This window comes from Acinonyx jubatus, chromosome D3 (genome assembly GCF_027475565.1).
Source record: "Acinonyx jubatus isolate Ajub_Pintada_27869175 chromosome D3, VMU_Ajub_asm_v1.0, whole genome shotgun sequence".
NCBI classification, from domain to species: Eukaryota; Metazoa; Chordata; class Mammalia; order Carnivora; family Felidae; genus Acinonyx; species Acinonyx jubatus.
In genome coordinates this window covers 8351908-8365754 of record NC_069392.1, presented here as the reverse complement: position 1 = coordinate 8365754, position 13847 = coordinate 8351908, and the positions used below count along the sequence as shown (strand labels likewise).

Genomic DNA, 13847 nt, shown 5'->3' with positions numbered 1-13847 from the left:
ACTACTTCTGCGCACACGCGAACCGCCCTCCCGCCCTCCCCGAAGTTTCCTGAGAACGCGTTTCACACGAGATGTGACCTGCGGGATGCTCCGTAGTCTGGGATGTAGCAGAGCGGAAGGTACAGAAGGACTTTGGATTGCGATTGGTTCGCAAGTCGTGTTCCCGGAATTCAGTCAGCGCCGCGCGAAGGCTGAAGGGAGCGGGGCGGTGGGACCTTGTGTCGAGCCGCCAGCAGCACCCGGGACTTGGAGTGCCGGTATGCCTCGGTATGCGCAGCTGGTCATGGGCCCGGCAGGCAGCGGGAAGGTGAGCATTTGGCCGGAGAAGAAGAGAAAAGTCCGAGCTCGTGGGAGGCAGGGAGGTTCTGGTCCTGACGGCGGGACCGGCGCATGCGTTTACTGGGGACCCTGGGCAGCTCGCCTGTGCAGTCTGTGCTTCAGTGCTCTTTTTGTTGTGGTTTTGAAAGTGGAGTAACTAACGATGGTTGCTAGTGTTTATAATGTGCCTGTACCCCAGATACTGCGTTTAAACACTGTGCGAGAAGTCCTATTCTCATTTTACAGAAAACGAGACACAGAAAGGTTAAGTTCTTTGCCCAGGATCACACAGCTAGTAAGTAAGTGACGGCTGGAATTTGAATCGTTTTGTGTAACTCCAGAATCCGGCCCTCTCGCGCTCATAGAAGGTTCAAGTGTGGTCGCATTAATCACTGTTTTTTAGAGGTTGAGACGTGGACTTCTGGTATTTGAGGCGCTTTTAGGAGGTACATGGACCTAACAGTGAATATTGAATCATGTATTGAGAAAGTTACTCCCTTTTCAATTCTCTTTCAGTTTGCATTGAGGTGAAATTGGCAGTTTGGTGCTTGTATATTAACACTTCTTTAATCCCCAGGTCTCTTCAGAGGTCGGATCTTAGACTCCGAGCTTTTGACAGACGTTTGAATTTAGCTAGAACAAATAGACCTTTAAAGGTACCTTTTAAGGTACCTTTAATTTTACGGTTAATTTAATTTTACGGTTACCTTCATGTTATGATAAATATACCTGGCTTCCTGTTTACAATAGAGATTATTTTTTTCTTGTAAGCAAGTATTAGCAGAGTGATATGAGGGTCATTCAGATATTGCAGAAATGGTGAAGATACTGGTCAAATAACAGGAGTGTGAAAAGCTCTGGAGTCTGGAAGTGTTGTCTGGCTTCAATCTTGAAGACACTGTTCTAAGGCTTGACCTCTTCTGGGTGCAGGAGATCTACATGTGACTGTAATATAGCCCTTGCCTACCCAGTGCCTGTAGTCTATTTGGGAAGACTGATAGGTGTGTTGTTAATTAAAATATAGTGTGATGCATGGAGAGGGCCTCCTGTTAGGAAGAGAGAATGGTATGTGAAAAGTCACTGAGGAGAAAGGGTAATAGAAGTTATCTTCTATATTCCAGATCAATTTTCTTTTCTTTTTCTTTTTTTTAACTTTTTTAACGTGTATTCATTTTTGAGAGAGACAAAGAGAGACAGAGCATGAGCATGGGAGGAGCAGAGAGCAAGGGAGACACAGAATCCGAAGTAGGCTCCAGGCTCCGAGCTGTCAGCACAGAGCCTGATGCGGGGCTCGAACTCACAAACCGTGAGACGGTGACCTGAGCTGAAGTTGGACACTTAACTGACTGAGCCACCCAGGTGCCCCCAGATGAATTTTCTGACTGTGTTAGACAAGTACCTTTCTCTAAATTTTTGATGCCTGCTATCCAAAGTACTCACTGAGCATGTTCTTTTTGCCAGGCACTGTTCTGGGCCCCGAGGGTTGTATCGTGAATAAAACACACATACACAAACATACACACATTTCTGCCCTTGTAGAGTTTATATCTGAACATATTAAGTCAGCCAATTAGAAACAATTATCAAGCATTTATTATGTATCAGGTGCCATGCTAGTTTCTGGGCTTGTAAAACTGAATAAGACACATCCTTGCCCTCTTTTTTTTCTTTCTTTCTTTTCTTTTTTCTTTTCTTTTTTTCAATTTTAGAGAGCGCACAAGTGGGAGAGAGGGACAGAGAGAGAGGGGGAAAAAATCTGAGAGAGAGAGAGAGAGAGAGAGAGAGAGAGAAAATCTCAAGCAGGGTCCACACTGGGCATGGAGCCTGACACAGGGCTCAATCCCACAACCCTGAGATCACCACCTGAGCTGAAATCAAGAGTCATATACTCGACCGAGTCACCCAGGCGCCCCAACACATACCTGCCCTTAAATAGAGTAGGAAAGACAGACAAGTAGCCTAGAGATTTTAACATAGTGTGTTAAGGATTACATGAGGGATAAAGAATTCTCTAAACCAAAAGTTGCAAACTGATAGCCTATCTCTAGGCTATTTATTGACCTCAGTGTGCTCTCATCTTGAAATATTCTTCCCCTGGCTGGCAAGCACATTCACATCCCTTGGCTCAAACATTCCCCCCTCAGGGACATCATCCCTGACCACACTACCTAAATCTTTGTTTGGACTGTAATCATCCTGGTAAGGATATTGTGTGTTACATAGACATTGTGTGTGCTGCATGGTATGATCAGAAATCATCTTCTTAAATTCCACTTTTTGCATGTTAGAGCAGCAGGGAGCCTTAGTGATCGTACAGGCCATCCCAGTTAAGAGATTAGAAAACCGAGCAGGGGGGCACCTGGCTGGTTCATTCCGCACAGCATGCATCTCTTGATCTCAGGGTTATAAATTCAAGCCCCATGTTGGGTGTAGAGATTACTTAAAATCTTAAGGGGCGCCTGGGTGGCTTAGTCGGTTAAGCGTCTAACTCTTGTTCTTCGCTCGGGTTATGATCTCGCAGTTCATGAATTCGAGCCCTGCATATGGCTCTGTGCTAATGGTGTGGAGCCTGCTTGGGATTCTGTTTCTCCTCTCTGCCCCCCCCCTCCCTCTCCCCACCCCCCCCACCCCCCCCCCCCCCCCCGCTCTCTCTCAAAAAATAAATAGGGGCACTTGGGTGGCTTAGTCAGTTAAGTGTCTGACCTTGGCTCAGGTCATGCTCTCATGGTTCGTGGATTTGTGCCCCATGTTGGGCTCTCTGCTGACAGCTTGGAGCCTGGAGCCTGCTTCAGATTCTGTGTCTCCCTCTCTCTCTCTGCTTCTCCCCCACTCATGCTCTGTTTCTGTCTCTCAAAACTGAATAAAGGTTAAAAAAAGTTTTTAAATTAAATAAACAAACAAACATAAAACCTTAAAAAAAAAAGAAGAAGAAGGGAAGGGAGGGAGGGAGGAAGGAAGGAAGGAAGGAAGGAAGGAAGGAAGGAAACAAACAAATGAGCAAAGTAGAGAAGCAGTTTCCCTAAAGTTACGCATGAGTCCCAGCCAGGTCTGGATCTGCAGCCCAGTCTGGTGTCCCCGACTCCCAGCCCAGTACGTTTCCTGTTTTCAGTCAGATTTTGGGTCAATAAAGGCATAGTTTTACCCTTAGTGGATACTAACCAAGGGATATGGAGAGTCCTCCTGGGGGTGTAGGGGGCTGTACTACTCTGCCTGTTGCTTTGACCCCTCATGCCTTGTGACATTACAGAGCACCTACTGTGCCACCATGGTCCAGCACTGTGAAGCCCTCAATCGATCTGTCCAAGTTGTGAACCTAGATCCTGCAGCAGAACACTTCAACTACTCTGTGATGGCTGGTGAGTCCTCAGCAGGGCCTTCCCCCTCCTTCAGGAAAAATAAGGGGGTGGAGAAACCATAAGTGCAGGCTGCTTGGCACAAAAGCTGAAATTTTTAATTACTACAGTTTGCTTCCCTGTTTTATAGTGAACAGCATGAGGCTGAATGTCATTTGGTGACATCCACTCATGTGGACATAGGTGACAGTATCCTTTCCTGGTCTTTGTTTAAGAATTAAGTGAGTAGACTCCTCCCTTGTCACACTTCCCTTCTGTCCCTTTCATGCTTAGTCCTGCTGTGGTGAATCAGGTTTACTGCTGATCATAGTATAAGTAAGCAGCCTGTTTTGTTTTTTAAAATTCTTTTAATTTATTCATTCAGTTGAGCACATGCTTTATAAACATTGCAGATTGTCCTAAGGATTGCAAATAGGCTGATGAGAGGGAGTAAGTGGGGAAGTTGGTTTAGGAAGGGTAGTCGGGGAAAAGTCTCAGGAAGGGAGATTTGGACCCAGGCCTGATGATGATAGTAATGTGCTCACCAAGCAGGGGAGAGGCCTTCCAAGATGAGGGAACGTCAGGGCAATAAACAGCCTAGAGACAGGAAGGGGTTTGGTGTGTTCCAGAAAAAGCAAGTATGTCAATGAGCTGGAACATAATGAGTGAAGCAAAGAAGTGCCAGTAGGACATGAGAAGTTTGGGTTTTATCCTGTGTTCTTAGTCCACTTGAGCTGCCTTAACAAAACCCCACAGGCAGGGCAGCTTATAAACAACAGAAATGTGTTTTTCATGGTTCTGGAGCCTGGAAGTCCAAGATCAGGATGCCAGCAGAGTCAGGTTCTGGTCAAGGACATCTTCTAGGTGGCAGACTGCTGACTCCCATGTCCTCATAGTATGGAAGGGGACAAGGGACGTCTCTGGGGCCTCTTTTATTAAGAGCACTAACCCCATTCATGAGACACCATCCTCATGACCCAGTTGCCTCCCAAAGGCTCCAGCTCCTAATATTATCACCTTGGGCATTAGGTATTCAACATAGGAATTTCAAGGGGACACAAACATTCAATCTATAGTACCTGTCAGCAGTAGAGTACCATTGGAGGGTTTAAAGCAGAGGAGGGGATTGACATCCAATATACTTTTTTTTTTTAAAGAAATACAGTCATCTTTTTTTTTTAAATTTATTTATTAATTTTGAGAGAGCAAGCACAAGTGGGGAGAGGGGCAGAGAGAGAATCCCAAGCAGGCTCTGCACAGTCAGCCCCAACAAGGGGCTCGAACTCATGAACTGTGAGGTCATGACCTGAGCCAAAATCAAGAGTTGGATGCTTAACTCACTGAGCCACCCAGGTGCCCCAATATACATTTTTAAAGATACTGACTCCCAGATGAAAAACAGAGATTCTAGGGGTCAGGAGTAGCAGGGACTAGCAGTATGGCTCTTGAAAATGTCTAGGTGGCTTGGACTAGTGTGGTTATGGTACAGATGGAAAGAAGCAGATGGATTTGGTATCTACTTTGCAAATGGAATTAGCATTCTGTGGGAGAGTAAACCAGAAGGGTGTAAGAAAGGGAGGAATCATCAAGGGTGACTCTTAGATCTCTGACTTGAGTGTCCTGAATTGCTGAAGAGAGCATGTGGTACCATTTACCAGGAAGGAGGACAAGTCTGTTTAGGTTTAGGGCAGTTCTCTTTGCACTTACTAAGCTGGAGATGTCTGACATATCTAAGAGGCAGCGTCAGGGAACCAATTGGATATAATAGTCTGGGACTCTGGGACAAGGTCTGGCCTAGAGATATAAGTTGGCAAATCAGCAGCATATACACAGAACATAAGCCTCCAGGCCTGGATGAGATCATCTCAGGAGGAAGTATGGTGAGAGAAGAGAACCCAAGGCCAAGCCTTGAAGTTGTCTGATCTTCAGCAGTCTGGTGGAGGCAGTGGAGTCAGTGAGATAGGAAAGCCAGAAAAATGTTGTATCACAGAAGCCAGGAGGAGAGACAGTTTCAAGAAAGAGCTTGTGCTTGGTGATGTTCTTGATGGTTAGGAGTTCATGTAAGATGAGGACAGAAGTGGGTGTTAGACGTGGGGACATGGAAGTGGTTGGTGGTGACTGTGCCTAGAGGTTTCAGCAGAGCGGTTTGAAGAGTGGCCCGGAGGTGATGCAGTGACGCGGACAGGAGACAAAGTTTCACTGTGAAAGGAGCAGAGAAGTGGGATGAGAACTGGAGGGGATAGGAAGGTCAAGGGAGGTTTCCTTTTAACGTTGGAGATGCTAACTGGAACACTGGGTCGGACTTGATTGCTGAAGAGAACGATCCAGTAGAAAAAGAAACTGAAAATGCCAGATGGTGGGAATAACTTCACGAGTGAGAAAGGGAGGGGAAATCCCAAACAAGTGGAGGGTTTTGCCTTCACTAGGAGTGGGGGGCTTTTTTTTTTTTTAAAGAAATTATCTCTTCTATTTTTAAGAAATAGAATCAACATGGGGCTCAAACTTAATGCCGCGATCAAGAATTGCATGCTCCACTGACTGAACCACCAGGTGTCCCTGGAGTGGGGTGCTTCTTCCTTGCAAGCAGAGGGAAGGCAGGGTGGAAGGCACCATGTAATAGTGGTGGTGGGAATATGGGAAATTCTCTTTGGTTGGCTTCTGATTTCTATTAATGATATTTGTGCCATCAGGACGTTAGAGTAGCTGGAAGTGGGTGCGAGTGGGGTGGAGGAGGCAGGTTGAATAGTCATATTCCTTGAAAAAACATCATTGCATTGCTTTGGGATTGTTTTGTTGCACCCAACATAAAGCACTCAAGCCAGCTTATATAAAAGGATTATTTAGAATGAATAAGGGAATCTCTTACAAAACCCAAGAGGAAGGCTTTATGAGAGACTAGAACCCAAAACACAAAAACTAACAGAAACTAAAGCCGGCTTTCTGTCTTTCTCTGCCTGTTTCTCTCTCTTACAGACCAGCTTTCTCCGCTTCAGGTGGCCCAGCAAAGTGCCTCCAACTTCAGGTTCACATCCCTTTCTGGTCCAGGTGTCTTAATGGCTGACTTGTGTCCTTTTATTTATTTATTTATTTATTTATTTATTTATTTTTAATTAAAAAAATTTTTTTTAATTTATTTATTTTTGAGAGATAGAACACGAATGGGAGAGGGGCAGAGAGAGAGAGAGAGAGAGAGACAGAATCTGAAGCAGGCTGTAAGCTCTGAGCTGTCAGCACAGAGAGCAACCCATGAACTGCGAGATCATGACCTGAGCCAAAGACGAATGCTTAACTGACTGAGCCACCCAGGCACCCCTTGAGTCATCCTTTTAGAAGACCTATTTTATTGTCTCAACTTGGGTCAGATGTTTATCCCCTGGATAGGGAGAGGAAATGCATAGGAAGATATTATCCATATAAACATGGCTATGAGTGAGGCATTTCTCTGTGAACAGAGATTATAGTTTTGTTTTGTTTTGTTTTTTAATGTTTATTTATTTTGGGGAGAGAGAGACAGAACATGAGCAGGGGAGGGGCAGGGAGAGAGACACAGAATCCAAAACAGGCTCCAGGCTCTGAGCTGTCAGCACAGAGCCTGACACAGAGCTTGAACTCAGGATCATGACCTAGTCCGAAGACGGACGCCTAACCTACTTAGCCACCCAGGTGCCCCTAGAGATTGTAGGTTTGAGCACAAACATAAAAAACCTGTGGTAGAAAGTTATAAGGAATAAATTTCCAAAATTAGTAGTAGAGAAGAACTATACATATACCAGAATTTTTAAGCTCCTGCTATAGGTGATTTAGCTACATTATCCCATGGAGTCTTCATCCTTCTACCCCAGCATATATGATTTGTCCGCCATTTTATAAATAAAGAAAGTGAGATGCAGAGAGGTTACATAGCTTCCCTGAGGTCATGATATTAAGAAATAGCAGTTGGTTTTCTTTGTTTGGTTTTGTTGTACTTGTTTTAGAATAAGTAGTATATATTCACATGGTTCAAAATGCAAAAGGTACAAAGAGTAAGTATACAAGAAAACGTCTCCCTCCCAGCTCTGTGTCTCATTAATCAGCTCCCCTACCTGGAGGCATCCAGTGTTGCCAGTTTCTAGGATGTTTTTCCGTATAGAGTCTGTGCATATAAAATCACATATGTGTATTATTATGTATATAGTGAATCTTTGTCTTTTTGTTGTTGTTGTTGACACATATGATGGCATTTTTACACAGAGTTCTGTACCTTAAACTTTTCACTTGAAAGTATACCTGGGAGGGCCGCCTAGATGGCTCATTCGGTTAAACGTCCAACTTCAGCTTCGGTCATGATCTCGTGGTCTGCAGGTTGGAGCCCCACGTCGGGCTCTGTGCTGACAGCTGGGAGCCTAGAGCCTGCTTCAGATTCTGTGTCTCCCTCTCGATCTGCCTCTCTGTCTCTGTGTCCATCCTCGCGCGCACTCTCTCTCTCTCTAAAATAAACGTTAAAAAATAAAAATAAAAAAGTAGACCTGGAAGACTGTATCACATGCATACTTAAAAGAACTTCTCCTTTTTATGGCTACATAGGATTCCAGTATCTGGCTATATAGTAATTTATTTAATTAGTTCCCACAAATACTGCTACTTGATCAGAAGTGAATAATCATGTACAGGAATAGTTTCATATATGTGATTTTTTTATATAATTATTAACTCTCACTAGTGAGGATAACAATTTTTGAATGGATGTTCTTATATTCTGGGCCCTGTCTATCTTTTGCAGACATTCGAGAGCTGATCGAGGTGGATGATGTCATGGAGGATGACTGTCTGCGGTTTGGTCCCAATGGAGGATTGGTATTTTGCATGGAATACTTTGCCAATAATTTTGACTGGCTAGAGAACTGTCTTGGCCACGTAGAGGATGACTATATCCTTTTTGACTGTCCAGGTAAGTCTACAATTTGAACATGAGCTTTTCCTTGAAGTTGTGCTGGCTCTATCCTCAGTGAGAAAAAGTGGACTGAGCCTTTGTAGCTCTAAACCATATTGCAGTGAAGTACAAAGCTCTTATTCATTGACTCTAGCTCATTCATGAGTTTACTGAGGGTTTACTTTGTATGCTGGGAATACCATACAGAGCCAGGAAGCCATGGCCTTTGCTCTCACGGAGCCCTCAGTCAAGTGGAAGTGCTAAACAGAATGAACAAAATCACCCAAATTATTATTTAATATTCATTTTTGGTAGGTTCTCCACAGGAGTAGTACAGACCCCCACATAGCAAGATTAGGAGTCTTCTGATCAAGTGGCCTGTAAGCTGGGCTGTGAGGTGAAGGTGAGGGAAACCATGGTCCAGGCAGAGGGCACAGCATGCCAAAAGCCTTGAGACAGGAAAAAGTGAGATGGGTTTGGGGCACTGAGAAGGCCAGTGTGGCTGGAGTACTGAAAACCCAGGGAAATGTCATGAGGTGAGGCTGGTGGGGGACACATAATCACGCACAACTTCTTAAGCCAAATTGTGAATTTTATTTTATTTATCTTTTAATGCTTATTTATTTATTTTGAAAGAGAGAGAAAGAGAGAACAAGCTGGGGAGGGGCAGGAGGTGGGGGGACAGAGATCCAAAGCGGGCTCTGTGCTGACAGCAGAGAGCCCAATGTGGGGCTCGAACCCACAAACCGTGAGGTCACGACCTGAGCCAAAGTTGGATGCTTAACCAACTGAGCCATCCAGGCGCCCCTATTTTTTTTTTAATATTTATTTATTTATTTTGAGAGAGAGAGAGAGAGAGAGAGAGAACAACCACATGCAGGAGAGAGGCAGAGAGAGAATCCCAAGCAGGCTCCCAACATGGGGCTAAATCTCACGAACCATTAGATCATGACCCAAGCCAAAATCAAGAGTCAGGTGTTTGACTGAGCCACCAAGCTGCGTCAAAATTGTGAATTTTAGACTTGAGTCTAACCTAGATGTGATCATTTGTGCCCTCACGTTATTTTCCCTTGCTTTTAATTGAACTTACAGAAAAGTGCATATATCCCAAGCGTACAGCTTGATGAATATTCCCAAACAACACACACCTTTGTAGCACTTGCTTTTGATTCCCTTTATTAACCATTTTTAGAAAATTTTTTTTCACGTAATTTAATGAGTTCACATATTTCCTGTTTATAATAGTCTTGTTATTATTCTTCACGTAGGTCAGATTGAGCTGTATACGCACCTGCCTGTGATGAAACAACTAGTCCAGCAACTGGAACAGTGGGAGTTCCGAGTCTGTGGAGTTTTTCTCGTTGACTCTCAGTTCATGGTGGAGTCATTCAAGGTTTAGATCAATCATACCGATTTCTTAGTCATGGGTATATGCAGGTGACAGTCTTTAATCACTGTGTGATTCTGGACATTTCAAAACGATATTCCAGAATTATTTAGTATCCCTTATTCAGTTATTATAATGATGTATTTTTAAGTCAAAATATGATATCATATAGATTTGGGGGAACTACTTACCAAGAAAAATAAAGCAAGTGTATAGTTTATAAGTCTATTTTTGATTCTCTGAGGGCCTTTGGTCTAGCTTATGAACGGTATTTCCCATTAATCGCTCTTAAGGAATATTCGATGAAAAGAAGTTAAACATCTAGATTGAGGTTTGTGATCACTGTAAATTTTTTTTTAAGATTTTATATTTAAGTAATTCCTACACCCATGTGGGGCTTGAACTTACAGCCCCAAGATCAAGAGTTGTGTGCTCAGATGACCAAGCCAGCCGGGCTTGGTAATTTACAATTGTAATTTACAATCACTGTAAATTAAATCTACCTCTTCCTTCTTTATTCTCACCTTTGGAAACCAAGGGTCAACCATCTGATGAATGGACTGTCTTTTCTTTAGGACTAGCATTTCTTTTACTTAGGCCAGTTTTGTTCCAGTGAGGAGTAAAAGACTCTCTTTTATGCAGAGACCAGCAAATTTTATTGGCAACAATTAATTTATCTTCCCTTTTCTGTTTCCTCCTTCAGTTCATCTCTGGCATCTTGGCAGCCCTGAGTGCCATGATCTCTCTAGAAATTCCACAAGTTAACATCATGACAAAAATGGATCTGCTGAGCAAGAAAGCTAAAAAGGAAATTGAAAAGTGAGTTCACTTCTTCCATTATCATCAGATTTTAATTGCAGAGATGTGAAATTCTGTCAGTCTACAAAACTAGTTCCTGATTTATTCTTCATTTTATTCATCATTTTTCTCTCCTTCGAAGGTTTCTAGATCCAGACATGTATTCTTTATTAGATGATTCTGCAAGTGACTTAAGAAGCAAAAAGTTCAAAAAATTGACTAAAGCTATATGTGGACTGGTAAGCTTTCAAGTTTTGTTTTTGTTTTTTTTTTTAAGTTTATTTATTTTGAGAGAGAGGAGAGAGAGAACCAGTGGGGAGGGACAGAGAGAGGGGGATACAGAGGATCCGAAGCTGGCTCTGTGCTCACAGCAGAGATCCCGATGCGGGGCTTGAACTCACAAACCAATGACATTATGACCTGAGCCTAAATCAAGAGTCAGATGCTTAGCCCCCTGAGCCACCCAGGCTCTCATCAGGGTTTTTTTTTTTTTTAAAAAAACCCGACCATAACCTGACCATAACCTGGTCAGCTGTTTACCCATAGCTAGTCAGTGGCCACTATTACAGGAAGCAGAGTCCAACCCTATTCCTTGCAAAAGGGAGGAAGGTAGGGGCAGGCTGTGGCCAGTCTGTAGCTTAAATTACTTACTTACTTACTTACTTATTTATGAGAGCACACGTATATGCACACATGGGGAGGGGCAGAGGGAGAGAGAGAATCTTAAGCAGGTCCCACACCCAGCACATAGCCTGATACAGGGATCATGACCTGAGCCGAAATCAAGAGTCAGACACTTAACCAGCTGAGCCACCCAGGCACCCCTCAGGAGTTTAATTTAGAAGTAGTTATTGGCAGTAGCTGATAAGTTAACTGATGTGTCTACTATTCTAAGCTTTCTGGGGAGGTCAGAACTGTCTGTGCCCTTTTTAAATTCCTGGTGGTTGTTGAATTCAGATAAATGCGTATGAAACAGTAAGTGTCTAGTTAAATAGTAAGTTAATGAGTATCCGGGAGGTCAGAGGCCAGAAAAATCAATGATGATTTGCTGTTGTTCTGTGTCTATCCCTCCTCCCCCTCCTTCCACATGCAGATGTTTTAAATCGGAAGTATAAATGGTTATAAAAGAAAATGTAAGTTGAAAGTTAAGTCTTGTACAGCTTCAGAATGACCCTTTCTGAAATTCCCAACTTGTAGATTGATGACTACAGCATGGTTCGATTTTTACCTTATGATCAGTCAGATGAAGAAAGCATGAACATTGTGTTACAGCATATTGATTTTGCCATTCAGTATGGAGAAGACTTAGAATTCAAAGAACCAAAGGTAATTTTGATTATTGGCTTTTGGTATCAATGTTTGCCAGCACTCAGTGGCCTCTTACATATTCCCAGCAACTCCTTAAATTTTGTCTTACAGCAGTGGTAATCTGGGCTTTTCTGGGAGATCTCTGAAATTGACATCTTTGCTCAACAAGCAGTATCAGTTCTACTCCCTGTTATTGAGGCTACAGTATTATTAAGTTTCTTTGTTCTCAGGGCGTGGGGGCATGTGCAGAGAGGAGATGAAATCCAATTGAACTTGGGCTGCCCTCACATGTCACTGGGAAGCCTGGTGGTAGTCATCGTAGGCTGCATCTCAGCAAAGTAGCTGAGAATCAGCAGGTGTAAACTCAAGTGAGAACTGCTTCCAATGAGTTACAGGCACTTTGATTTGCCACTTAGCTGGAAAAATTCTATCACTCATGCCTTTTGTCACTGTAAAACACACCTAAAATGCAGTTGGGCATTATCTCCTGGTAGGGCATTGCCTGAAAAATACGTAAGCACATACTAGGTCTACCTTAGGGGAAATGAGTATTTTCTATTTTGTTCTTTGTGTCAGGAACATGAAGATGAGTCTTCTTCTATGTTTGATGAATATTTTCAAGGACACCAGAATGAATGAAGAATTTTTAAAATAGTAACCATATATGTGAAGCACTGTGGCTGAACCAGCAAGACATTGTTCTCTTCAAAGGATGCAGTACTAGAAAGCTACTTATTTTAATGAAAAAAGTAATACTTGGCTCTTTAGCAGCAGCATGCCTGAATCAAGTTCTAGTTATTCTTCAATGGCTGGTGTTTCAGGTGGAATCTTTTAGTATCATTTTAACAGCATCAATTTAGATTTTAAATGTTGAAGTTGAAATGAATGCACATAGACTTGTATATAGTATGAATGAGCGCTTGTGGTACATTTAGGACCCAGTCTACCTTTATTTCTACTGTTGGGTTTTTGTTATTTTTGAAGGGTTTTTTTTTGGAGAGGCAGGGATTATTGTAATAAAACATATGTATGTGTGTCCAAAGGAAAAAAATCTAGAAGGATAGAGTTAAGACCCATTGCTTACCTATATCTCTGAGTTTTCCTACTTTGAAAATGTATCATTTGTGTAATTAAAAAATGAAAAGTAACTTTTAAAATATATATGTATGTATATAAATAAAATAAATAGAAAATAGCACTAACCTTTCATTAGACTCTTGTTTTCCAGTCAGAATTTGAAATACTCAGCCAGGGGCACCTGGGTGCCTCAGTCACTTGAGTGTCCAACTTCTGATATCAGGATCAAAACAAAAGTCAGGAACCCAGGGTCATGGGATTGAGCCCCACATCAGGCATCAGGCTCCATGCTGAGCATGGAACCTGCTTGAGATTCTCTCTCTCCCTTTACCCCTCCCCAACGCACATGTGTGCTCTCTCTCATTCTCTCTCTCTCTCTCTCTCTCTCTCTCTCTCTCTCTCTCTAATAAAAAAAAAATGAAATACTCAGCCAGGGCAAATTTTTCAATGAATAAATTTGCCCAGTCATCAAAATGTAGTCAGTGATTTCTTTAAAAATGCAGTTTTTACTTACTCATTTCATTTCATTTCATTTCATTTCATTTCATATTTCATTTTATAAGAGAGAGAGAGCAAGCAGGGTAGGAGCAGAGAGGGGAGAGAAAGAATCCCAAGCAGGCTCCGCACTGTCAGTGCAGAGCCTGATGCGGGGCTTAGACTCATGAACCGCAAGATCATGACCTGAGCTGAAATCAAGAGTCAGACACTTAACTAACTG

General features: G+C 42.8%; 1 protein-coding gene across 3 annotated transcripts; it reads left to right on the top strand.

Annotated features, from left to right (window-relative positions):
- Positions 1–139: 139 nt before the first annotated feature.
- On the top strand, positions 140–13250 carry GPN3 (GPN-loop GTPase 3). Of its 3 annotated transcripts, XM_015063760.3 has the most exons (9): positions 142–307; positions 3566–3674; positions 6624–6695; positions 8410–8577; positions 9828–9952; positions 10650–10765; positions 10887–10983; positions 11942–12070; positions 12629–13250. In XM_015063760.3, the coding sequence occupies exons 1-9, from the start codon at positions 260–262 to the stop codon at positions 12689–12691; spliced, it is 927 nt and encodes a 308-aa protein (XP_014919246.2). In that variant the 5' UTR covers positions 142–259; the 3' UTR covers positions 12692–13250. The 3 variants fall into 3 exon arrangements, with proteins under 3 accessions (XP_026899979.1, XP_014919246.2, XP_014919247.2); XM_027044178.2 differs by lacking the exons at positions 11942–12070; positions 12629–13250 and adding an exon at positions 11838–11893 and having other exon boundaries at positions 140–307; XM_015063761.3 differs by lacking the exon at positions 6624–6695 and having other exon boundaries at positions 147–307.
- The last annotated feature ends 597 nt before the right edge of the window (positions 13251–13847 follow it).